This window comes from Martes martes, assembly GCF_963455335.1.
Source record: "Martes martes genome assembly, chromosome: 10".
Taxonomy (NCBI): Eukaryota; Metazoa; Chordata; class Mammalia; order Carnivora; family Mustelidae; genus Martes; species Martes martes.
This window is the reverse complement of record NC_137898.1, coordinates 43,292,623-43,319,132: the sequence shown is the minus strand read 5'-3', so window position 1 is coordinate 43,319,132 and position 26,510 is coordinate 43,292,623. Positions and strand designations below refer to the sequence as shown.

The 26,510-nt window shown below is 38.4% G+C and overlaps 1 protein-coding gene across 1 annotated transcript in view; it reads left to right on the top strand.

Moving 5' to 3' along the window:
- Positions 1-26,510, top strand: part of GTF2H1 (general transcription factor IIH subunit 1) — a 39,593-nt gene that overhangs the window by 739 nt on the left and 12,344 nt on the right. The window contains exons 2-10 of the mRNA XM_080816114.1: positions 8,894-9,062; positions 12,442-12,634; positions 13,339-13,501; positions 14,658-14,751; positions 16,239-16,388; positions 16,515-16,594; positions 21,870-21,997; positions 22,105-22,192; positions 25,897-25,985. Of these exons, the coding sequence (XP_080672240.1) occupies positions 8,909-9,062; positions 12,442-12,634; positions 13,339-13,501; positions 14,658-14,751; positions 16,239-16,388; positions 16,515-16,594; positions 21,870-21,997; positions 22,105-22,192; positions 25,897-25,985 (1,139 nt within the window). The 5' untranslated portion in view covers positions 8,894-8,908. The remainder of the gene's footprint in view (positions 1-8,893; positions 9,063-12,441; positions 12,635-13,338; positions 13,502-14,657; positions 14,752-16,238; positions 16,389-16,514; positions 16,595-21,869; positions 21,998-22,104; positions 22,193-25,896; positions 25,986-26,510) is intronic.

Here is a 26,510-nt window from a genome sequence, read left to right as displayed (position 1 = left end):
TGAAGGACGTGGAGGCCTCTGCCTGACAGAGGATCCCTTTCCGTTAGGAAATGTGCTGTTAAGTCTTTCAGTTTCTGTAGCTTTCACTGTAATGTCCGCACACCTTTTGCTTCACCTGTCAATCCTACCGCTTCTTAAACCTTCTTAACACGTGTGCCAATCCACTCGACCAGTTTTGGTCTGTTCCCAACCTGATTGTCTTGTAATGATGAAAAACAGACCACCAACCCATGGAAATGTATAATTATTTTTATAAATTCCCCAATGTTCTCAGAGACAAAATTAATTAGGGCAGTATATTCAGTTGACTCTTAAACGCCCATTTTGGCGTTTAGTGGGGGGCGGAGGAGGGATATAAAAACTTACCCTTTTTGCCTATTAGAAGACCGAATTTTAAAAAACATACAAAAACTAAATGGTTTGAACTACACCTTGAAGTAAGTATTAATTCCATGAAGGAGTGGAACAGTTTCTCCCCATGAATTCTTACTGTGAATTCCAGTATACAAAACAGCATTCCATGCTGGAATTGGAATTGGGATGGCTAAGCCCCACCCAGTCGGCTTCCCCTCTTGGAAGAGTTTGAAAACCACTTAACTGAGCTTTGGTAAATAAGCCAAAATTGCCAATCCTAAAATAGATTTTTAAAGTCAAAACTATAGCAAATGAGATGGAGAAGTCACACTAGAAGGGAAGATAATCTCCAATATCAGGGCTATGGCTTACAGAAGGACTGGGCTCTGGAGAGAACTTTGTCTTTTAGCAGACCTAAATCCCTCATTTGGGAAGGAGGGAGAGAGAATTTGAGGCCATTAAACCTGTTTTTTTTGCCCTCACTCAGCTGACATTTAGCAGTGCAGCAGATTAAAAGTGTGAGTTTCTCTTAGGTGATATTATATACATAGGGTAGTGCAAATGTAAATTAGCCATGGAAATGCAGGAAGAGCTCTTTAAAAAATACTAGGAAGATTGGTGCAGAGAGGAATCTTTAATAAACCAAATGATTGGCTGCCTGCATGGAGGCATTTATCTTCTGCCTGCTGATTTATCTTTCCGTCTTTTAGCCTTGCTTTTCTGTGCTGCTGGGGTTTTTTCCCCCTAACATCAGACTGAGCTTTCCTAGCATTTTAACCACTATTTCTACCTTCTGGATACGGCTACTAGAGGTGTCTTGTGCCCTTCCTCTTTTCTCTCTTAGCCTGTCTTCAATGTGGCAGTATCAGGCATCCAACTAATAAGTAATATCTCTCCCTGCCCCACTTTGATTACCAACTGATTGCTCTCTCAATTTTGATATTGTACTCGTGTCGGCATGCAGTATTTATTAGTGAATATGAGCATACATTTCATTCTGTCTTGGTCTCTGTCGCATTTTCCTCCTCCTGCCTCTCCCTGCACTGCTGTAAAATGAAAAAGTGCTTGGTCTCAAAATTGCTACATCAGTTATTCCCCTTAATAGCTTCATTGTGTGTGTAACTTTCATTAAAATGGTAAATTTTGTTCGCTTTTTACATACTTCCAAGGTCTTGTTCCCTGTAATGCTGAATTGTTAACATTTTTTTGGATTGCCTCATAGCAAGCAGCATTCCAGATCTCCATTTTGTATGCTGGCAGATACAGCAGCTCTCTCTAATAATAATTCTCCTTTAGAGGCTGATATGGAGTTTATATTTCACCTGTTGTCCTTGTTTCTGCCCCATTTATCTCTGCACATTAGAAAGAGATGTAATCTAGAGGTTTCTGTTGATCAGTTTCAAATCCTTCCTATCCCTGTTTCCTTATAAGCCAGTTATTGGGATCTCTGAGGAATGATACTGTGATCTCTGAGTAAAGAGTTATAATGCTTCCTGGAGGTTAGCCAAGGATATAAGTGTAAAGGTGTCTTATGTATCTTACTAAGCTGGTGTTCTTTTTTTTTTTTTTTAAAGATTTTATTTATTTATTTGACAGATCTCAAGTAGGCAGAGAGGCAGGCAGAGAGAGAGAGAGGGGGAAGCAGTCTCCCCAGTGAGCAGAGAGCCCGATGCGGAGCTTGATCCCCGGACCCCGGATCATGACCTGAGCCGAAGGCAGAGGCTTAAACCCACTTTAAGCCACCCAGGCACCCCCAAGCTAGTGTTCTTTTAACAAGAAGGACCTTAAGTAGACATCAGAGATATTTATTGGACTCTCCATGTAGGCCGAATAGGTGGCTGGCTGCTGTATTGCAGTGATTACATGCATCCTCTTCCCTTTATGAAGCTTGTAGTCTGTCAGGGGAGACAAGCATTAAAAGAATTACTTTAGAAATTAATTATAGTTGTGATAAATGCTATCAAGAGAACAGAAAGTCTTGTCTAGTAATTTTGAAACTTAGTACTCTAACCCAAAAAATGATTAAAAGCCAGTTGATAAGAAAGGAGGAGAATTTGCAAAGGCTCAGCAAGGCATGTACATTTAACTTCAAGCAAATATTTAACTGCAAATGAATTAATCCCTTTACTGGAGGATCTTGCTATTTAAAGTAGTCTTGTGGCAGATAATTTCACAAAGTAAATAATCTTTTAAGCAGGGGCACATGGGTGGCTCGGTTGATTGAGTGTCCAAGTCTTGGTTTCAGCTCAGGTCATGACCTCCGGATCCTGGGATCGAGACCCACTCTGTGCTCAGTGAAGAGTCTGCTTGTCCCTGTCCTTCCCCCTCTACTGCTCTGCCCCGCCCCCTGTCTCCCCCTACTGCACCATCTCACTCTAATAAATAAATGATAAAACCTTTAAAGTCAGCGAGAGAGAGGGAGAGAGCACAAGCAGTCAGAGTGGCAGGTAGAGGCAGAGAGAGAAGCAGGCTACCCACTGAGCAAGGAGCCAGATGCGGGACTTGATCCCAGGGTCCTGGGATCATGACCTGAGCCGAAGGGAGAAGCTTAACCGACTGAGCCACCCAGGTGTCCCAAAAAAAATAATCTTTTAAGTAAAGCTAGATCTTCAAGCTGATTTGTTGAGATGGAGCTAACCAATATTTTTCATAAATAAAATATTCTGTGGCTCTTACAGAGGTTTACTGGGAAGAAGTTTTTGCTTCTCTCTAGGAGAGAAGGAGCCATCTTCAAGAAAAATCTGGAAATCACAGAAGACATTGTAGGATATCCCCACCAGTTTTATTACTTTCTAAAACCGGTCTTGTACAGTTAACAGAGGTGGTACAAATGAACAAGGAAATTTGCCAAGCAAGTTAGCTGTGAGACAATTGGCTAGTCATCCCAATGTTCAGTTACTTATCTCTGATTTATTTTGAATGTTTTCCCAAATGTATTTTTTTTTTAAGATTTTATTTATTTATTTGATAGAGATCACAAGTAGTCAGAGAGGCAACAGAGAGAGGGGGAGAAGCAGGCTCCCTGCTGAGCAGAGAGCCCGATGCGGGGCTCGATCCCAGGATCCTGGGATCGTGACCTGATCCGAAGGCAGAGGCTTTAACCCACTGAGCCACCCAGGTGCCCCACCAAATGTATTTTAATATGAATGGTGATATTTTAATATGACGTGCTAGTGATTGACTCTAATGGTTCTCTCCATTCCCTGATTTATTCTCCATTTTACAGTTTCTCTGTCTTCACTCATCTTTTCTTTCTTACCTTCTTGTCTCAGAAAAGTTTTTTCTGTTCTTTTCCAAAGCTAGCACTTTTTATTTGTGCCTATAAGCTCAGTTAATTGGAGACTTGCTCTATCAGCTAGCTGTCCTTGCTCACTGCTTTTTCTCCATATATGGATATACTTAAAATTGTCTTAAAATTGTCTGCTTTCCCCTGTCCATAAAGCTTCCCCTCCTATCTTTCAGATTTTGATTCATGTTTCTTAAAATGTGGTTTATATAGTATATAGTGTAACTTCTGATAGTACAGACTTTTTAAACTTATTTTAATGTGTATTGTAATGAATATAAAAATTAATATTAAAGTATTAAATAGTACCATGAATGTTATAAAATTGTCTTTATACATTAAATTTTTAAAGTAAATAAAAAACAATTGATATGTATTACAGAAATATTCAAAATAACAAACAATTGTTTTCTTATACTAACGTTCCTAACACTTTCCCATGTTACCTTATAAACCTCTGGTTTGATAGGGAATAAACTCTTGGAAAGACTTTCTTAAAAACTATTTTTCTCATTATAAAATATGTATTTATTATAGGGGCACCTGGGTGGCTCAGTGGGTTAAAGTCTCTGCCTTCAGCTCGGGTCATGATCCCAGGTCCTCGGATTGAACCCTGCATTGGGCTCTCTGTTCGGCGGGGAGCCTGCTTCCCCCTCTCTCTCTGCCTGCCTCTCTGCCTACTTGTGATCTCTGTCAGTAAATAAATAAAATCTTTGAAAAAGAAAATAAAAGTACTTAGTATAGATAATCCAGAAAACAAAAAGAACGTTCAAATCGTCTGTAATTCCATCACCAGTAGGTAACCACTATGAAGTTGGGTGTATATCCCTCCAGTTACATATATTTGCAAAATAGCATGGTGGAACTCCAAGGTCAGGCTGACCCAGATTCAAACCTGCTACTTCCTTGATGCATTGGGAAAGCATCTTGATTTTTTTTAGACCCAGTTTCCTTTATCTGCAGACTAGAACTAATAATAGAACCTACCTTGGGATTGTTAACTGGGGACTGAATGAGATAATACCTATAAAGAACTTAGCCCAGTGCCTGGCACATGTTAGTAAGCATTGAGTACTTTTTTTTTCTTTTAATGTAAGCTCTACACCCAGCGTAGGACTTGAACTCATGACCCCTAGATCAAGAGTTCCATGCTCTACCAACTGAGCCAGCCAGGCTCCTTGCATTGAGTACATTTTAGATGCTACATTAAATTTTTTTAAATATAATAATATGAAATCAGGCTACATGCTTTTTTTTTCCTGCTTTCTTTACATAATAGTGTAACTTTTCATATCATTAGTCTTTTAAAAACAGTAGTTTTTCAAACTTCTTAAGCAGCAATAACTAATCAAAATCTAAGAGGGTGTTATGTAAGTAAATCAGTTAAAAGATGGTATTAATATATTAAGAATATTAATCTTTGTCATGTATGTTTTATAGATACCCAAACTGGATGTTGTGAAACAACATGGGGAAGTATTTTCAATGACAGGTGAAAAACAAGTAAATTTATCTCCACCTGCATGACTAACAGCACCTCACATTCTTCGTGTCCGGAACTGAATTCCTTGTCTTCACTTTCATACCTGTTCTTCCTTTCAGAATTCATTCTGTGCTCATGTCAGTAGGGCTTGGGGGTGGGGTGTGAGCAAGCAGCCGTGACACCTTTGGCGCTTGCAGTTTCTGTTTATCCTGCTTCCTCAGTATTCCTCCTTGTCCCTTCCTCTTCATTCTTGCTGCCACCAGCTGGGTTCAGACCCTTGCTAGTCCTTCCCTTAAGTCTCTCTCATATTGTCCACAGATTAATTTCCTAAGATAGAAATTACTGCCCTATTCAAAAGTCCTTAGAGGTTTCCTGTTGTCTACTATGTATGGTAGCATTCTACACTACCTCCGTCTTAGCCATCTGATTCCATATCCCATTGATCTTTTTTTTTAAGATTTTATTTATTTATTTGACAGAGAGAGAGATCATAAGTAGGCAGAGAGGCAGGCAGAGGGAGAAGGGGAAGCAGGCTCCCTGCTGAGCAGAGAGCCACTCAGGTGCCCCCGCATTGATCGTTATTATGAACTTTATACTACAGCCAGAGCAGACTACTTACCACTCCTAGTATCTCAAGCCTTTGCCCCAAACTATTCCCTTTGCCTGTAATGCCTATTTCCTTTTCTGTCAAAATCCTTATTTAAGACCCAATTCATGATTAACATAGGTATAAGAAAGAACAAACTACTGATACATTTAGTAATGTGGTGCATTTCAAAAAACAGGTTAGGTGAAAGGTCAGAGACAGTACATGGTGCATGGTTCCATTTATATGAAAACTTAGAAGAGAAAGTAACTAACCTGTGGTGGATAGAAATCAGAAAATAGTTGTTGGAGGGTGAGAGAAAGAGAATTGAATGGAAAGGAACATGAGAGAATTTTGGGGGGTGGCAGAAATGTTCTCTGTCTTGTTTTGAGTAAAGGTACATGCATGTATACAATTGTTGAAATAGATCAAACAGACCACCTAAAATGAACGCATTTTGGTAATTTGATAATTATACCTGAAATTTTTTAAATAATTTTTTTATTTTTTATTAACATATAATGTATTATTCACCCCAGGGGTACAGGTCTGTGAATCGCCAGGTTTATACACTTCATAGCACCCACCATAGCACATGCCTTCCCCAATGTCCATAACCCAATCACCCTCTCCCTACCTGCCTCCCCCTGGCAACTCTCAGTTTGTTTAGTGAGATTAAGAGTCTCTTATGGTTTGTCTCCCTCCCAATCCCATCTTGTTTCACTTATTCCTTTCCTACGTCCCAACCCCCCCACGTTGCCTCTCAACTTCCTCATATCAGTGAGATCATATGATAATTGTCTTTCTCTGATTGACTTATTTCGCTCAGCATAATACCCTCTAGTTCCATCCACATAGTTGCAAATGGCAAGATTTCATTTCTTTTGATGGCTGCATAGTATTCCGTTGTGTGTGTGTGTGTGTGTGCGCGCGCGCGCGCATATATATATACCACATCTTCTTTATCCATTCATCTGTTGGTGGACATCTAGGTTCTTTCCATAGTTTGTTGTGGACATTGCTGCTATAAACATTTGAGTGCACGTGCCCCTTTGGATCACTACATTTGTATCTTTGTATCTGAATTTTTTTAATTACACTAAAAAAATCTATGACAAACCTTTGGCAAAACCTCCTTTGTGAGGAAATGGCCTCTGAGTCCTAATTCAGAACATTTTTTTTATCTCTCTTTAGGAACTTCACACATTATAATTTGTATACACTGATACATATCTTACTCACTAACTGGAAGCTCTTTAAAAGCAGAAATCATGGGGCACCTGGGTGGCTCAGTGGGTTAAGCCTCTGCCTTCGGCTTAGGTCGTGATCTCAGAGTCCTGGGATTGAGCCCCGCGTCAGGCTCTCTGCTTAGTGGAGAGCCTGCTTCCCCCTCTCTCTTTGCCTGCCTCTCTGCCTACTTGTGATCTCTGTCTGTCAAGTAAATAAATAAAATCTTAAAAAACAGGAATCAGGGTGCCTGGGTGGCTCAGTGGGTTAAAGCCTCTGCCTTCAGCTCAGGTCATGATCCCAGTGACCTGGGATCGAGCCCTGCATCGGGCTCTCTGCTCTACAGGGAGCCTGCTTCCTCCTCTCTCTCTACCTGCCTCTCTGCCTAGTTGTGATTTCTGTCTGTCAAATAAATAAAATATTAAAAAAAAAAAAAAGCAGGAATCATTATTGTCACACATTCATCTTTGGATAACCCTAAACTTGTTGGATCAGAACAAATTTATTGAAAGGTATTCACATTGACCCTTTTTCTTTCTATTCCTCAGGTAGAGTAGCCTGGTAATATTTGGCTACTCAAAATTCAGAAAATTAACTTCAGAGAAATTAAGATTTCACTTTTCACTTGTATTTTTTATTTCTAAATTACTGCTTGAGTGAATTTTTTGATTGTAGCTACAGTTGTGGACATAACTTGTCAGATTACTATATTATACATATGTGTGAAACTAATGTAATATCATGTGTCAACTACAATTAAAGTGTTTTTAATCCAGTCATATTTTTCATTGATCCTAAGAGCTAATGGAAGAATTGGTGATTTCCATTATTTTTATTTTTTTTCCTTTTTTTTTAAAGCCTGCCACTCTTCCTGATGCTTACTTTCCCACTATGTCCAAATAGAAGTGTTCCTCAGTTATTTGAATAACTAATGGCAGATTCAGTAACTTCCAGGAAAAGGGTTTCTTTAAAGTTTTGCTTGTTTGCTCATGGCAAATTTAATTTTTAGACCTAGTTACATTAATTTCTCTAAAATTGTATTTTAAGCTATCCCTGAAGAAGTAACTTTAAATCATTTCTTTGGAAATAAAAACTTAAAGTCATAACTTCACCAGAAATGACATATATGGGCATTTGTGCTATCACTTTCCCTTCCCAGCCCATGAGAGACATTGCCATCGATCATGGCTTCTTTCCTGTTAAGCCCATACAGCCTCACATTCCTTTCCAGCCTCATATTCCAGATAGCCACACCCAAGCCTCTAGGGTTTGGGTTGAATCTTTAGGACTGGGAAGGAAGGGGTAGAGGTAGGGAGACTAAAAGCTGTTTCCTAGGTAATGAATTACCTATATACAAGTGAATTTTCAGCCTAAGCCTGGAGAACAGTTGAAGACATTTGCTTGTTAAAAGATGGGTGAAATAGCATCTGAAATGTTAAGGGTTAAAAATTTTGTTTTAAAGCACGCAGGAAGAAACTTAGACCAGGAATCAGGAAATGAGGGTGTGCTTTCAGCTCTGAGAGTGGTTCTGGAAAGATCACACAAACCCTGTGGCACTTAGTTGTTTCAGCTGAAACAAAATTGAACTAAACGTTCAGTAGGGTTCTAATTCTAGATGTAGATAGATAAAAGGCCAGCATATCTGTAGTCAAATCATACATTTAAAACTTAGGAATGTTATGGGGGAAATAAAAGTAAAACAGAAAATAGTCTGAATAGAATATGTAGAAATGGTTTAAGAACTTCCAAGTGTCATAAACTGTGTTGTGTAAATTCACACCTGTGATATCAGGGGTTAAATTTGATTTTAATGAATAATGCCATACAACTTTATCTTCAACTTTCAATCAGGGACTTTTTTCCTCCTCATTATTAGTTTAGGTTTAGATTTGGAAAGGACTCCAGAAGTCAACAGATCTAATCTTAATTGAGATGTGAAATCTTTTGTCTTGGTTAGCACTTTCTAGGCATCATGGCAACTTCATCTGAAGAAGTTTTGCTGATTGTGAAGAAGGTGCGTCAGAAGAAGCAGGATGGAGCTTTATACCTCATGGCAGAAAGAATCGCTTGGGCACCTGAAGGCAAAGATAGATTTACAATCAGCCATATGTATGCAGATATTAAATGTAAGTCAGCTATACTAAGGTCTGATGGAAGATTTGTTAGTCATTTTATAAAAAGATTGCTCATACCATCTTTGTGGGGTTTTTTATTGTAGTTTCCAAAAAAATCGACCATATTGAAGTAAATATAAAGTGGGTTCCCTGAATATATGTTATTCTGTAACCTGGGATTAATAATGGAGTTTGTATAGTTTTATGTATGAAATCTACGTCATGTAAAGATCTCCACATGAACCTTCTTTTAGGAGTTGCATAGTAGTCCACTAAATGAATATTACAGTCATGTATTTAATTAATTTTCTGTTGAAGGACAGTTAGGAAGTTTCCACAATTCTTTTAATGCAAACAGTACTGCGGTATAGTTCTGTGGGCTAATATCTTTGTGAAGTTGTATGTGTGAGGTACATCCTGAGGTAGATTTACTGGTTCAGATGGTTCATGCATTTAAATGCGTTAAAATGATGGATTATGGCAGATTGCCCTTTAATAAAATTGTATCATTTAAGCAAGTTGTCTAATTAATCTTTGGTTATGTGGCCACCATCTGTTGAGAAGATAGATTCACTTTTTTTTTTTTAATTTAATACTCACTTTTTTATTGGACATAGATAGGAGATATAGAGAGAGTATCCTTAGCAAATTGTGGTATCTGAACTATAACCATCAATGCAAATTCATTTATTTTCCTGGATATGAAATTCTTCTCCTAGATAAAATCCTGTGTAGATTTCAAGGAACATGACACCTGAAAAAATAGTCAACCTTACACATTCAAGGGCTCAATTTGTAAATGTTCTTTGTGTGTGAACAGTGGCCCTAAGAACTTACCTCTACTTGCTGCTGGAAATGACCAAGATTTTCTCCTGTCTCCACTGAGATAACTTAGATTTTTAACTTTCAAAAGGAAATGCTGTTTAAAATTCATCATAGTTAGGTACTGCCTAAGCTAGCTGGTGTTTTGTCCACTATTCTGGTAATACTACCTCCTTTCAAAATTCTGTGGAAAAGTGCCTCACCAAGTTCCTCTTAGTATTCTTACAAACTAAAATTTGTACCAGAAGAAACTCATAAATTAGGAACTGCCTCTATTAGCATTTCTCTTAAACAGGAAGCTGATCATGTAGCTCTGCAAAACACACACTCATTGTGATACCCACAACATACAATAAAGAATATATGCTTTTCCTATTTCTCGACAATTTTTCTGTTATTGAGAATGAGAGCACAGACCCAAATCTACATCTGCCCCAAATCAGTTTTTGTTTTAAGTTGAATATTTGAAATAATACCCATTTCTGAAAGAATCCACTGAAAGTTACCAGTAGTAAATTACTAAGGTGAAAATCAGCAGTTAAGTAAGCTAATTTAAAAACTTAAGAGGATACCTGGGTGGCTCAGTCGGTTAAGCTGCCTTCAGCTCAGATCGTGATCCTGGGTTCTGGGATCAAGCCCCACACTGGGCTCCCTGCTCGGCAGGGAGTCTGCTTCTCCCTCTCCCTCTGCCTGCTGCTCCCCCTACTTGTGTTCTCTCTTTTCTCTTTCGAATAAATAAAATCTTAAACAAACAAAAAAACACTTCAGAAGTGAGGCCTCTCAGAGGCAAAGTCTTAAGATGGAGCAAGGGTAAAGCAATGACTGAGAAAAGATGCCTGGAAAGGGGTGATAGTTTTGGAGAAACAGAATAGAACACCGGAGTAGGCTGGCTGACAGTGTAAATTGCCCTATATTGCTGGTTTTGGTTTAAGATATTTTATCCAAACTGTTGGTCTGGAAGCTGTATCTTTATTGAAAAAGTTTGTTTAGGAGGTAGGTGGTTTGGGTTGTGAGCTCTAGGGAGCTTGTTTCACACTTCCAAGAGTCTCCCCTTCATGGGACCAGGCCCCTCCATCTCTCTCTCTTCCTCTGACAGAGACAAGCTCTACTATTGCCATGAGGCCCACTAGTTCAGAAGTACAATTTCTCCATTACGTTGGTGTATTTTGACATTCCCAGCCTCAGCTTAGTATGAAAAGTTTCAAAGTTATAGAAAAATTTTAAGAATGGTGCAGGGCGGGGCGCCTGGGTGGCTCAGTGGGTTAAAGCTGCTGCCTTCGGCTCAGGTCATGATCCCAGCATCCTGGGATTGAGCCCCGCATCGGGCTCTCTGCTCAGCAGGGAGCCTGCTTCCTCCCTTCTCTCTCTGCCTACTTGTGATCTGTCTGTCAAATAAATAAATAAAATCTTTAAAAAAAAAAAAAAAGAATGGTGCAGGGCATACTTATACGACATGTCCCACTTAAGATTCTGTGTGCATACACTTTGCTTGGTAGTATTTTCACACCAAGAAATTTTTAATCATAGAATATCCAGAACACTGTTACATTTCCCTAGTTGTCCCAATGTTTTCTGTAGTAGTGATTTTTTTTTAAAAGATTTTATTTATTTATTTATTTGACAGAGAGATCACAAGTAAGCAGAGAGGCAGGCAGAGAGAGAGGGGGAAGCAGGCTCCCTGCTGAGCAGAGAGCCTGACATGGGGCTCGATCCCAGGACCCTGAGATCATGACCCGAGCCGAAAGCAGAGGCTTTAACCCACTGAGCCACCCAGGCACCCCGATTTTTTTTTAACTATATCCAGTCTAACTTCACAGATGGATTTGTAGTCTCTTCAGTCTTTATAGGCTTGTCAAATATCATTCTGATTGTTTGCTTGTCTCAAGGTTTTCTTTAACTTATTTGTGTAGGCCTGTATTTCTCAGAAACTGAAAATCATGTCTACAGGCTTGATTGTACTCAGATTAAACCCTCACAGCAAGAACAACACATGGGTGGTGGTGTTTACTTACTATTCTATCCCCTCAGAAAGCCCATAGTGTGAGGTTGTGACACCCACTTTGGATGAGACTAAGTTTCCTCACTTGGTTGAAGTGGTGACACCACATCTCTCAAATGTAAAATTATGTATTATTCTTGGCAGTGAGTAAGACACGGGGTGTGTTTTGGAGTTTTTTGAATTATGACAAATCATTTTTATTAATGATAATGTTTTTTGGAGTCAGATGTTCAGGGTGGGTTCAGGACTCCTAGTTGGCTATTTAGAGATCTGCCCCGGTTGAATGGAAACAAAAGCCCTTTAGTATCTTGAGGTGGAGGCAGTGGGTGAGAAGTGCCACACAAAGAGGATACTGAAGAAGGAAGCAGAGTGTTAGCAGTGCAGTTGTTAAACTGTGCTCTGATTATATGGGATTATTTGAGAAGAGGGTATTTCTGCAAAAGCATTAAGATTGGAACAGGGCAGCTAAAGCCCAAAGGAATTCTGAATCTTCTTGGGAGGAGAAGTAGCCTATTGTAGGACAGTTTCCAGTGTGTGTCCTCATCTAATTTGTCTCGTGCTTCTTTTTAGGCCAGAAAATCAGTCCAGAAGGAAAAGCTAAAATTCAGCTTCAGCTGGTGTTGCATGCAGGGGACACAACTAACTTCCATTTTTCCAATGAAAGCACAGCCGTGAAAGAGCGAGATGCAGTAAAAGACCTTCTTCAGCAGCTGCTGCCCAAATTCAAGAGGAAAGCAAATAAAGAGCTGGAAGAGAAAAACAGGTGAAGGGGGAAAAGAATAAAGACATGTAACCGCTTGTTATTTCTTATCCCTTGTGCTGCATTAAGTAATTTAACTGCCTCAAGGCTAATATCTGACAGGGAACACAACTGAGACTCAAAGGTGATAAGGTCCTTTCATTCCTTCTCCCAGTTCTCTGTCACAAAGATGACATGAAACCATTAGAAGTGTGTTTGTGAATGAGAAACCTGAGAGAAATCACATTGTAAAAGAGTTGAAAATGCATATAAAATAATGAGTTTCTGGTAAGACAAATGATTCCATCACCAGTATCTTGCAGGCCATCCATGCTTAAGTCTCCAAGTGCTTATCAGTGAGAAATTGGTAGCCGGAAAATCTCAACCATACCTCCTCTCTCCCCTTTCACCTTCATTTGTGAAAGAGAATACAGTACAGACAAATACATCGTGATCTTGCTATCACTAGATAGATGAATAACACCAAATCTGTACCCTCAAAGAGTTTAGTCTTTGCTTCTTCAGACTTCATTTATCTTCATTTGTTCCTCCAAAAATGTTTTTTGTTTTAATTACTAACAAATGAACTAAATGACCTCTGCTGCTCCAGCCTCATAAAATGAAGGTTGAGTGTCTCAGGGTTTCTTGTTCTTAAGGTCTTTTTAAAGTGTTATATAAATAGCGTTTTATTCTAGAAGTTCAATATATTCAATATATTCTATCACCAGAATGCTGCAAGAAGATCCTGTTTTGTTTCAGCTTTATAAAGACCTTGTTGTGAGTCAAGTGATCAGTGCTGAGGAATTCTGGGCCAATCGTTTAAATGTGAATGCAACAGAGAGTTCTACATCCAATCATAAGCAAGATGTTGGCATTTCTGCAGCATTTCTGGTATGTTACCCTTCCAGACTTCTGAAGGGAAAAGAAAAAAAAAAAAAGAAAATCCTGGTATATGTGTTAACAATGCCATTTCTTTTGTAAAACTTAGCATTTCCTTAAAGTAAATCAGTGGCTACTTTGCTATCTATGGTATTCTTCTAAAGTATTTTAAAAATATATGCAATATTGGGGCCCCTGGGTGGCTTAGTCAGTTAAGTGGCTACCTTCTGCTCAGGTCATAATCTCAGGATCCTGGGATGGAGTCTCACCTTGGGCTCACTGCTCGGCAGGAAGTCTGCTTCTCCCTCTCCCTCTGCTGTTCCCCTGCTTGTGCTCTCTCATTCTCTCTCTCTCTCAAATAAATAAATAAAAATTTAGAAAAATATACATGCAGTATTTTTTAAATAGATACTTTTTGCTAGCTATACTTTTTTGGTTTGGGGACTTCACCCTAACATGCTGGAAATTAAATGGACTTTAATTAAAGAGAATCTTTTAGCAACTGGACTAATACTTGTTTCCCCTAATTCTTTTAAATTTAGAACTTTCTGATAAGTGTCTTTATGATTGCTGTATTTGTAATGCAGAGTTAAATGTGTTACAGAAGAAGTAAGATTTATAAAATGTATTTTAGTGAAAAATTGGGAATAACTTACCTGTAGAATTAGAAAGTGGCATTCATTTGGTTTATACCCTGGTGGAACCAAAGCAGTATTTATGCATTTAACAAAAACTTGAGTACCAGTTATATATTTAGTAGCTTCCTGGTTGCTTAGTAGTGAATTGAATTAATAAGCCCTTTTCTAAAGAAACCAGTCAGATAATATTGATTTAGTAACCAAGGTTTATAGTTGTTTTGGTAACTCTACAAGTATTATGGTAAAGCTCCACTAGCTATCTGCCTTTGGCCACACTTAAAAATACCTGTTTGACTATGTTGAATTTTCAAGGAAGCAGATTTTACACATCAGTAATATTGTGTGAAACCAAGCCAGGCTTGGCTTCTTTGAGCCCTGTCCCAATGCCAACATTTAAGGGTGAGAAACTTAATTTCTGTCTCTAGTTCATTCAGAAAGTCTGTTTTACCACCTTTATCCAGTGTCTATTATGAGCTTACACATCTTCCCTCAATATTCTAATGAACATATATGTGTGGTCTTTATTTTAGGCTGATGTCCGGCCCCAAACGGATGGATGCAATGGTCTGAGATACAATTTAACTTCTGATATCATTGAGTCCATATTTAGGACCTATCCAGCAGGTAAAAAGAATCCATTTTTCCATATAGTTGAAATATTTTGGGCACCTGGGTGGCTCAGTGGGTTAAGCCTCTGCCTTTGGCTCAGGTCATGATCTCAGGGTCCTGGGATCGAGTCCCGCATTAGGCTCTCTGCTCGGCAGGGAGCCTGCATCCTCCTCTCTCTCTCTCTCTGCCTGCCTCTCCGCCTACTTGTGGTCTCTCTCTGTCAGATAAATGAATAAAATCTTAAAAAATATATATAAATATTTCTTTGGATGAATTCAGTAATACATCAGTGAAAAACAAAAAGGTTTACCTTTTATTCCTGATGAAGTGCAATTAAGATACGTGAAGACATATGGTAGTTATTGATGGGTCAGTATATGATGTGCTGTCATCAGTTACATTGGTATGATGACTTTCCCATTCTTCCGTCAGCAGCTCTTAAACTTTATTTACCCTTTAGTATACCTGCACAAAATGATCTGCTCCAGAGGCATCAATAAATGAGTTTCTACTGCTGCAATGCAGATCATCCTTCAGGCTGCCTCCAAAGTGACCTTTCTAACACACAAATCCTAACCCTTGCAGAAACCATCCTTAAAGTATAAATTACTTGATCCCAGCCTTACTCATTTATGCTGTGCAGCCAAGGTTGAGAGTCACCACTTCAGTTATTCTGCTGACTAAACAGTTCTCTCTCCACACTTCCTCACTCCTGCTCTCTGTTAGTCCTTTGGAAATATATATCAAGAACCCTTAGGGCTTAAGTATTGCCCCGCTGCCACCTCTATAAAATCCTGACTTCTTTGGGCAGGTACAAGCCTCCCCTTTGCTTCTGTAGGAACTTGTGTCTGCCTCAAAAAGTTACTAAATTGTAATTATTTTCATGTTTTTCTGATAGTAATAATTATATAGTGTTTATTACATATCAGACACCATTCTAAGGTCTTTATGTATATTAACTCATTTAGTCATTACAAATAACCCTATGAAGTGGGTGCTCTTATTACCTTCACATGACAGAAGAGGAAATCAAAATACAAAGAGATGACATAATTTGCACAAGATCATACAGATGATAAGTGGCAGGCCTAGAATTTTAAATTCGGGCTCTCTGGCTCAAGAGACTCATGCTCTTCTTTGCTGATTGGACTGTGAGCTTCTGGAATGTGCTGAACTGATAGTCTGTTGGGTATTGATTCTTGGTATTTCTACTAAAACTTTGAAACTTTTAATTCTCTTGGAGCAAGATAAGGTTTTGTTTGTAATTTGTTAAGATTCATAAAGGTAGTGTATCACCTAGTGTATCACCTAATCTCTCAAGTTACATATTTTATTTACAGTTAGATTATTATATACAGTATATGAAGTTGAGCAGTTCAATCTAGTTCTTGCTGTTAGTCTATATTTCAATTAATTTGAGAGATTTTAGAAATTCTGAGAAAATTGAGAGATTGAGAGATTATGGAAATTCTGTATGTAACTATTACGGTTTTTTTCTACAGTAAAAATGAAATATGCTGAAAATGTTCCCCACAACATGACAGAAAAGGAATTTTGGACACGTTTCTTTCAGTCGCACTATTTTCACAGGGACCGGCTGAATACAGGGTCAAAGGACCTCTTTGCAGAATGTGCCAAAATAGATGAAAAAGGTAACTGTTCATCCCTGACACACATTAAATTTAATTTGCTGCTCTCTAATCATAATGTTGTTAGTGAATTTTTTATTCCTGAAAAAGGTCAGACTTGACCAACTTTTTATTTCATTCATTTTCTAGGGTTAAAAACAATGGTTTCATTAGGAGTAAAAAACCCATTACTTGATTTGACAGCTTTGGAAGATAAATCATTAGATGAGGTAAGTGGTATTAAAAGAATTTCTGAGAGGGGTGCCTGGCTGGCTCAGTTGGTAGAGCATGCGACTGTTGATCTAGGGTTTGTGAGTTTGAGCCCCATGCTGGGCATAGAGCCTATTAAAAACAAAAACATATATATTTCTTAAGGTTTTATTTATTTGAGTGAGAGGCAGAGAGAGCATGAGTGGGGGGAGGGGCAGAAGGAGAGGGAGAAGGACAAGCAGCCTCCCTGTTGAAGCACAGAGCCTGATGCAGGGCTCGATCTGAGGACCCTGAGATCACGACCCAAACCAAAATCAGATGCTTAACCAACTAAGCCACCCAGGCATCCCACAAAAAAACAAATTTTAATTAAAAAGAACTTATGAGAGAAAACAGTCTTTATTAGAAGTGCTTGTCAGTAGCACTGTTTACTATTAAAATCGCCTTGAAAAATTGAAATCCCTGTATGAATTGCTCAAACTTTTTTAAAAGAATTTTTCCCCCATTGGTACATCTCTAGGTAATGTGAAGGCTTAACATATTTGTGAGTCCAGCTTTATTTCTCTGGTGTTAATCTAAAGAAATGTGGATAAATATCAGTAGGCCAAGGAAAGATAACCATTTTTCTGTAGCCCACTGAGCACACCCATGACCCTTAACCCTTGAGCACACCTGTGACCCTTGGCTGCACACTAGTTCCAATAAGTTTCAACAGGTTGACCACCAAGTATGCACCACCTACCTCTGCATCTTGACCGTAGACTTACAAATGTATCCAGTCATGGGGAAAGATGGGATCCCTTTTGATTGAGGCAAGTTCCATCCCTGAGCCTACTTATAAGCTAGGAGCCTGCCTTCCTCAGTTACTCTCTTCACACTCAGATTTTCGTTTTCTTACCTTTCTTTTGGCTCCTCTTCTGCTGGCCATATACACATGCTTAAACCTTCCTGTCTTCTTTTTCTAAATTTTTTCCTTTATTTTAGTGTATGGTACTCACAAGGTAAGGAAACCAATGTTAAACTTTTGACCTACAGTCTCTAGCAGAAAATAATCCTTGGTGCCAAAATGATTCGTTTCCTTAATGAAATTGAGTTTTCTTGGTAATTTTCCACATTCAGGCACTTCCTTGGTGAATTTCAGCATATTAAAACATGGCCCTCCTAAATCATCCTGAAAAAAATGAAGCTTTGTGAAGCTTAGAGGTATAAGCTTAATATGGGGAAAAGATTTTAGTGCCTTTTTTTTTTTCCCTAAAGATTTTGTTTGTTTATTTGAAAAAGAGAGAGCAGAGATTACAAGCAGGCAGAGAGAGAGGGAGAAGCAGACTCCCCGCTGAGCAGGGAGCCCGTTGCAGGACTTGATCCTAGCACCCTGGGATCATGACCTGAGCCCAAGGCAGACGCTTAACTGACTGAGCCACCCAGGCACACCATTAGTACTTTTTAAAAATAAAAATGAAAATGGGGGCACCTGGGTGGCTCAGTGGGTTAAGCCTCTGCCTTCAGCTCAGGTCATGATCTCAGGGTCCTGGCATTGAGCCCCACATCGGGCTTTCTGCTCAGCAGGGAGCCTGCTTCCCCCTCTCTCTCTGCCTGCCTTTCTGCCTACTTGTGATCTCTCTCTGTCAGTTAAATAAATAAAATCTTTAAAAAAAAGAAAATGAAAATGATGGTATATTGGGATGCCTGGCTCAGTTGGAAGAGCATGCGACTCTTGATCTCGGGATTTTGAGTTCGAGCCCCACTTTGGGTGTGGATTACTCAAATTTTTTAACTTTAAAAAAAGTTATATTACACATATTTATGTGTGATTTTGTTCTTCACTTTGCCTATTATCACTATCAGTTCCAGCTAAACCATAGTTGTTAAGTAGATAAACTATAAAACCAAACTACCTGGCTTAGATGTTATCATTTTTTTTTTTAAACATTTTTAAGCCCAGTTTTCTTATAAAATGAGGTTGATAGTACTGATCTTAGCAGGGGGTAGAAAAATTGAGGAGATGTTCGTTATGGGTACCAACTTGCCACTAGCAGGTAGATAAGTTCTAGAGATAAAATGCACAGCATATAGTCAACAGTGCTGTATTATAAACTTCAGAGTTGCCACATCTTAGTTGTCTCTCCACAAAACATGAAATGATAATTACATGACAGATGTCAGCTTTAGGGTAGTCCTTTTGCAATATATAAATAGCAAGTTAATCCTTTTTTTCCTTTTTTTTTTAAAGATTTTATTTATTTATTTGACAGAGAGAGATATATATATCACAAGTAGGCAGAGAGGCAGAGAGTGGGGGGAAACAGGCTCCTTGCTGAGCAGAGAGCCCGATGTGGGGCTCGATCCCAGGACCCTGAGATCGTGACCTGAGCCGAAGGCAGAGGCTTAACCCACTGAGCCACCCAGGCGCCCCAAGTTAATACCTTTAACTTATAAAAGGTTAATATGTCAATTATACCTGAATTGAAAAAATCCAATACAAAGAAGGTGTTGACTTTATAGGATTGCTACAAGAGAAGAGTGTGGTACACAGTGAGTGCTCAGCAAATAATAGGTGTTACTGTCGTTTATGTTTTTTTAGTGCCTGCCCGGTATTCCGTTGTATGGAAATGTAAACATTTACGTAACCAGTCCCTGTAATAGAAATGTTAGGTGATTCCGTTTTTTCCTTTGGTGCCTCTTTTTCCTCTATCATCCTCTAGGTGTTGTAATTCTCCCTTGATAAGACTTTGGGCCATGTAATATGTTGTCTTCATTCCATTGCTTTAAATACTAATATGTAATGATGAATCCATGTAACCCTGTCTCTCTGACCCCAGAATTCCAAAATTATACATCCACCTGCTTACTTGCAATCTTCACTTAGGTACTTCACAGACACCTCAGCATAGATGTAAAATGGAGCCTTTTATTCCTCTCTTAAACCTGTTTGTTCCTGGGTCTTCTCTGTGTCACACACACAAAAAATCATTACCATCAGAACTCCTTAGTGGTTCAGTCGTTTAAGCATCTGCCTCCGGCTCAGGTCATGATCTCGGGGTCCTGGACTAGAGCCCCACTTTGGACTCCCTGCTCCATGGGGAATCTGCTTCTCCTCCCTCTGCCTGACCCCAGCCCCTGCCACTTATGCACATGCGCCCATGCTCACATTCTGTATCTCTCTAAAATAAAATCTTTAAAAATATATATATACATTTGAGTTATTTTACAGAGCTTAGAAAAGCAAGTCCTGTATAATACATACATAATACATCTCCAGTCTACATCTGTCCATCTCCACACTTACATCCTCTCACTATTATTAGGCTACCGCCTAATATTATTAGGCTACCGCCATTTTTGTCTTGATTGCTTTCATTAGCTTCCTAATTGAGACTCCTATTTCCACTTTTGTTCCCTATAGTTACTTTCCCCTAACAGTAAAATTTATAAATCAGATCACAGTAGTTTTCTGTGTAAAACTCTTTGGTGGATTCTCGTTGAACTTAAAACTCCTACGAGGCTCATCTTGATTTGGCCTCTGCCTGCTTCTACCTCAGTTTGGGCCACTTACACCCATTTATGCTCTAGATACCTTCTTTCAGGTCCGTTCCAAGCTTTCTCTACCTCATGGTCTTTGCACTTGCTATTCCTCCTTCTTGCTCTTCTCCCTAACCAGCTTCTTTTTTTCTTTTTAATTTTATTTATTTATTTATTTATTTGTCAGAGAGAGAGAGAGCGCGCGCGCAAGCAGGCAGAGTGGCAGGCAGAGGCAGAGAGAAGCAGGCTCCCTGCTGAGCAAGGAGCCTGATGTGGTACTTGATCCCAGGACCCTGGGATCATGACCTGAGCCAAAGGCAGCGGCTTAACCAACTGAGCCACTCAGGCATCCCTCCCTAAGCAGCTTCTACCATCTTTTAGACAACTCTTCAGACTGGTTCAGGAGAGACGTTCCCTAACCACTGTGTGAAGTAGCTCGTCCTCTCCGTCCAGCCGCTGTATCATGCCCCCTTTCTTTATTTTCTTGATGTCACTTGTCATTTTCAAAAGCGATCTTCTCTCAGTAGAGTATAAGTTTTGTGAGGGTACCTCGTATTTACTGGCCTGTCCCCTGCACGTGGCATAGAAAAGGCATCAGTAATTACGTGATAAATGGATGAATGCTGTGAGTCTTTTCATAATCTTTCATTTAACCGTTGTAGCCTTATGTCTCAGCAATCCCTGACACACCCTTCATTCCAGATGTGACTGCAGTACAGAAAAACCCAGTGACACAATATGCATTATGTTGTTTTTACACCTATATTTAAGCAGTTTCCTCTTCCTGAAATGTTATTGTCTTCATGTCTGGCTTGTAAGAACTGGATCAAGTTATGGTGCTCCCTGAAGCTTTTTTGAACCTACCTCTGCTCTCCTCCAGTGGGATTAGCTACTTCCTCTCTTTTAGCACGTAGAAGCCTTAACTATGTGTACTGGCTTACAGCCCAGGACCCTACTAACTAGTATTCTGGCTCCTTTGGCACAAAATATGAACAACTTTCTGTCTGCAAGGCCTAGCACAAACTCAGTACATATTTGAAAATATTTGAATTATTTAAAAATATATATATACATTTGAGTTATTTTACAGAGCTTTGAAAAATTGACTATCCTTGCTTAAATAATACTTAAAAAATTATACAGCTAGAATTTGAATCCCTATTTATATGATTCCAGAGTCCATGCTTTTTTTTTTCCGCTGTATTCTATTTCTTCATTTAATATTTTGCTAACTATATCCAAAACTCTTTAAAAAAAATTTATGGTTTGGGGCAGTTGGTAGAACATGCAACTCTTAATCTGAGGGTTGTTAAGTTTGAACCCCACATTGGGTGTAGAGATGACTTAAATCTTTTTTTTTTTAAATGCGCAATTTAAATTTGTTTTGTTTTGTTTTTAAGATTTTATGTATTTGAGAGAGGAAAAAAGAGCACAAGCAGGGGGCAGAGGCAGAGGGTTCAGAAGCAGATTCCTTGCTGAGCAGGGAGCCTGATGTGGGGCTCAACTCCAAGGCCCTGGGATCATGACCTGAGCCACCCAGGTGCCCCAAAAATGCATCGTTTTAGCTTAAGATTGTTTTTTTGATGCCAGAAGGAGAATATTGTATTTTTGTGTATATAACTTTTTAAAATATTTATCTGTAAAAATTTGAATAATGCTCAGAATTAATACAGTCCCATCATCCAGAAAATTTTTTCAGCTAAGTGTCTCTCTCATAATGGAGAAGAAAACCAGAACTTTATTTTGATTTTTAATCTTCCAAATTGTTTCTTTTAGGGCTATGGCATTTCTTCCATACCATCCACTTCTAATTCTAAGTCCATAAAGGAGAATAGTAATGCTGCCATCATCAAGAGGTTTAACCATCACAGTGCCATGGTCCTGGCAGCAGGTCTCAGGAAACAGTTAAGTATACATGCAAAAGTGCAATAACTGGGCTTTTCAAGGCAGCCAGATGGAATTTTCTCGTTGTTCTGCTTGTGATTTTTAACATTTCCCCCTTTGTTTTAAGAGAAGCACAAAATGAACAAAATGGTGAGCCCAGCAGCATCGATGGAAATTCTGGAGATGCAGATTGCTTCCAGCCAGCAGTCAAAAGGGTACGGGTAAAAAGTTCAGGTTTAGAGCTCGGGTTTCTTCTGATACCCTGTATAATTGCTAGAATTTTATGTTAATCCTCGATTACCTCAGATGACTCCGTTCTTCTGACCAAGACATTACGCATTTGGCATAAATCGTAGAACATCTTAAAGAGTACTTCCTCGGTTTTAACTTGCCAACCAGCTTTCCATGCACCCTTGTCTGTTAACTGTCCTTACTGGTTTTGTTCTCTTTTTTTCCTTCACATGTACACATACACACATATTGACATACAGTTTGTGTTCTGGGCAAGAGTATTCAACAAAGGCAATATAACAGGAAGAAAACCTAAAGGTTTGTGTATATGATTTTAAAAGATAGGATTGGGACCTCATATTAAACCTAGCATTTCAGAGTTAGAGATGTGTTCTTACTAAATATTGAAGAAATCATTTGGGGCTGTGGGGGAATATGGACAGAATTATCTACTTCCATATTTCCTTCCTTGCAATTTTGCCAAGCTACTCTACCTCTCTGTGTTTTCAAGTTCCTCCCCAATTATAAAAATAAGTACAATAAAGGTTTCTTAGAGGGCAGTCAGGCAATATGTATTAAAATTTTTGTCTTGCCCTTATTCCATTTTTGGGACAGCATTTCATTTTGGAGAGTTATTTAAAGAGGAAAAGATGTGCATATATTTAGATACAAATACTTATTTCAATATTATAATCGCAAACATTCCAGTAGTAACATCTGTGGTATGTCCATATAGTGGAGACTGATGCGGTCGTGAATAACTTGAAAAGGATTGATGACATTCTGAATTAAAAAAAGAGTTCACATAAGTTTAATTCATAAAAAATTAAATTCCAAGAAATTAGGGGCACCTCGATGGTGGCTCAGTTGGTTGCACATCTGCCTTAGGCTCTGGTTCTGATCTCCTGGGGTCCTGGGATTGAGCCCCACATCGGGCTCTCCTCTCGGTGGGGAGCCTGGTTCTCCTCCTTCTGCCTGCTTCTCCTTCTCCTTCTGCCTACTTCCCTGCCAACTTGTGCTATCTCTCTCTGTCAAAAATCTAAGAAAAAATAAACTCAAGAAACCATTTTTGAGTTGCTACAAGTATTAAGGGGTGGGAAACAAAAATGAGTAAGAGTTCTTATCCTCAGAGTTTAGTGTATATAGGGAAGACAAAATCAAAAGTCTTTCGAAATAAAACTTGTAGTTTTTGTGTTATTTGTACTAGGAATCAAAATAAAAATTTGTAAATTAAATGAAAAGTTCACAGAACAGATTATGTGATGCAATTTCACTTGTAAAAAAAAAACTTAATGAACTTTTTAAAAACACCTTCAAAAGAATACGTTAAAAGGTTATCTTTCTGTAAAGGAATTACAGATGAGTCTTTGGTTCATGCTTCAGTAACTTAATGTTTCTACAGGCATATACGCTTTTATTTACTTATTTTTAAACCTGATTTTTTTTTTCAGAATTTATTTATTTATTTGACAGAGAGAGACATAGAGAGGGAACACAAGCGGGAGGAGTGAGAGAGGGAGAAGCAGGCTTCCCGCCGGGCAGGGAGCCTGAGGTGGGGCTCAATCCCAGCATCCTGGGATCATGACCTGAGCTGAAGGCAGACACCCAACAACTGAGCCACCCAGGCACCCTGCATATACACTTTTTTTTTTTTAAGATTTTATTTATTTATTTGACAGATAGAGATCACAAGTAGGCAGAGAGGCAGGCAGAGAGAGAGGAGGAAGCAGGCTCCCTGCTGAGCAGAGAGCTGGATGTGGGGCTCAACCCCAGCACCCTGGGATCATGACCCAAGCCTAAGGCAGAGGCTTTAACCCATTGAGCCACCCAGGCGTTCCCCGCATAAACACTTTTAAAACTAAGCCATAGGCGCCTGGGTGGCTCAGGCAGTTAAGCATCTTCCTTCAGCTCAGGTGTGATCCTGAGGTCCTAGGATTGGGCCCCACATTGGGCTCCCCACTCAGTGGCGTGTCTGCTTCTCTCTGTCCCTCTGAACCTTCCCCTTTTCTCATGCTCTCACTTTCTCACTCTCAAATGAATAAATAAATCTTTAACAAAGCCAGTAAGATTTTTTTTCTTTTTAAGTTTTTATTTAAATTCCAGTTAGTTAGGATATGGTGTAATAATTTGTTTTCAGGTATACAGTTTATTCTTTTTAAAGGTTTTATGTGTTTGAGAGAGAGCATGAGCAGGGGTCGAGGGGAGGAGAGGGAGAAGCAGACTTCCTGCTGAGCAGAGAGCCCAGCATGGGGCTCAGTCCCGGACCCTGAGATCATGACCTGAGCCAGAGTCAGCCACTTAACTGACTGAGCCACCTGGGCATCCCTACAACTTAATGGTTCAGTACTTAACATATTACATTACCTGGTGATCATCACAAGTGCACTCCTTTAAAAAATATTTGTGAGTTGAATAAATACTTTTTTTTCTGATTAAGGAAAGTGAAATTAAAATGAAAGAGGAGTTTAAGATGAAATCTAGGAAATGATGCTTTTCTTTGCGATACTGTGGCACTAAGTACATTTGATTTTTGGTCATTAAAGATTTGTCAAAAATCATAGTTTATGTGAATTTTCACTATGTTCAGTAATAAATGCTGACTCTAGATGTTCTTTCAAATCAATAGTTTGAAATAGTCTGATGTGTGTTCTACAGAAGGGTTTTATAGAATGGGAGATTCAGAAGTTGTAATAGAGTCATTACTTGAATGGAGTTTCCAGTTAAGTAGGAGAGTCAGGTCACCGAATGAGGCCTTAGCCCAAGTGTAGGATTTGGGTTATCATGGGAGGTTAGGTTAGAGGCATGACTTAGGTAGGGAGCAGCAGGGATAGAAATGAGCTTGATGTTCTGTGAAAAGTAACAAAGATTAGATTTTGGTATGCCTTGAAGTTGCTGGAAAGGTGGAGAAAGTAGTAAAAAAAATTAAGTTTTCAGCTTGACCTTTTTTGAGAGATATTTAATAACTGAAATGTTTTGATTCTATTCTTGGTAGCAACAGATGAGGGTTTATCAGGTGAATTTCATAGCTATATAAGGGATGAAATATTGTAGAATTAATTCCACAAACGGCCATGTAGATTGCTTTCCTATATCTTTTTTAATTAACATGGGCTGTAGAAATTTAGCAGTCTTTTACTAGCACAGGAGAAAACAGATTAGTAAAACCAAAATAAAGAGCACAGAAGTAAACCCAAATACGTGGAGAAATTAAATAAACATAGAGTAAACATGGTATTTCAGGATCCACAGGAAACAACACATTATTTTACAAATGGTGAGAACTGATGAGTAAAAAGAATTCCTTATTCCAAAATAAATACTAAGTGGATCAAAGATTTAAGCAAAAAATTAATCCACAGAAGAATAAGCAGTAAGGGAATAATTAAAACCAAACAACGCCAAATGAGAAGAAAAAGTATTTACAACACATAATAAATTCGTCCTGCTTATTTGGTGGAAGAATAGTAAAATACACCATTTTCACCTGCCAGATTGTAGGAAAGCAGGTACTGTAAGTGGTTGGTGAGAAAATGAGTTCAGCCAGTTGTTAGAATAGTCATCTCTAGGAATTGAAGTTCACGGTGGGAAAACTTCATGTTTTACCCTGTGTATAGTTGTACTTTTTCAATCATGTTCATTACTTTTATAAGGAAAAGTACCATAAAAAGTGCTATGTTGATAATTGCAGGCAAAGTTACAAGAGTCTATTGAATATGAAGACTTGGGGAAAAATAATTCCATAAAAACGATTGCACTAAACCTCAAGAAGTCAGATAGGTAAGTTTGGACAATATTAACTTGGGGCACAACAGTTACATAACACAAATCACTGCAGAGTATATTCTGCAAGTATAGCACTCAAGTTTTAAGTCTCTTTGTTACCATAAGAATAAACCATCTTTTTTCCTTGAAAACCTAATTTGTGCGTTTCTGAAAAGGATGCTTAAATGATCAAAGCCAAAATAAAAATGTGGTTCTCTGTGCAGTTTTCTTACTGCCCTTAATTATTAAGTTATTTTAAGTTAAGTTAAAGTTATAATTAAATAATTATATATAGTATATTATTATATATTATATATTATATAATTTTATATATAATTATATATAAATATATATTATATATAATATATAAATATATAAAAATTATATAATTTATATATAAATTATATAATTATATAGTTATATAATTGAGTTATTAAAATAAGTTATATAATTAAGTTATTTTACTCAAATCTGTTTAAATATATTATTTTTTGCTTTGGGGACATGGAGACTGCTAAAATATTTGAAGGACAGATGTTT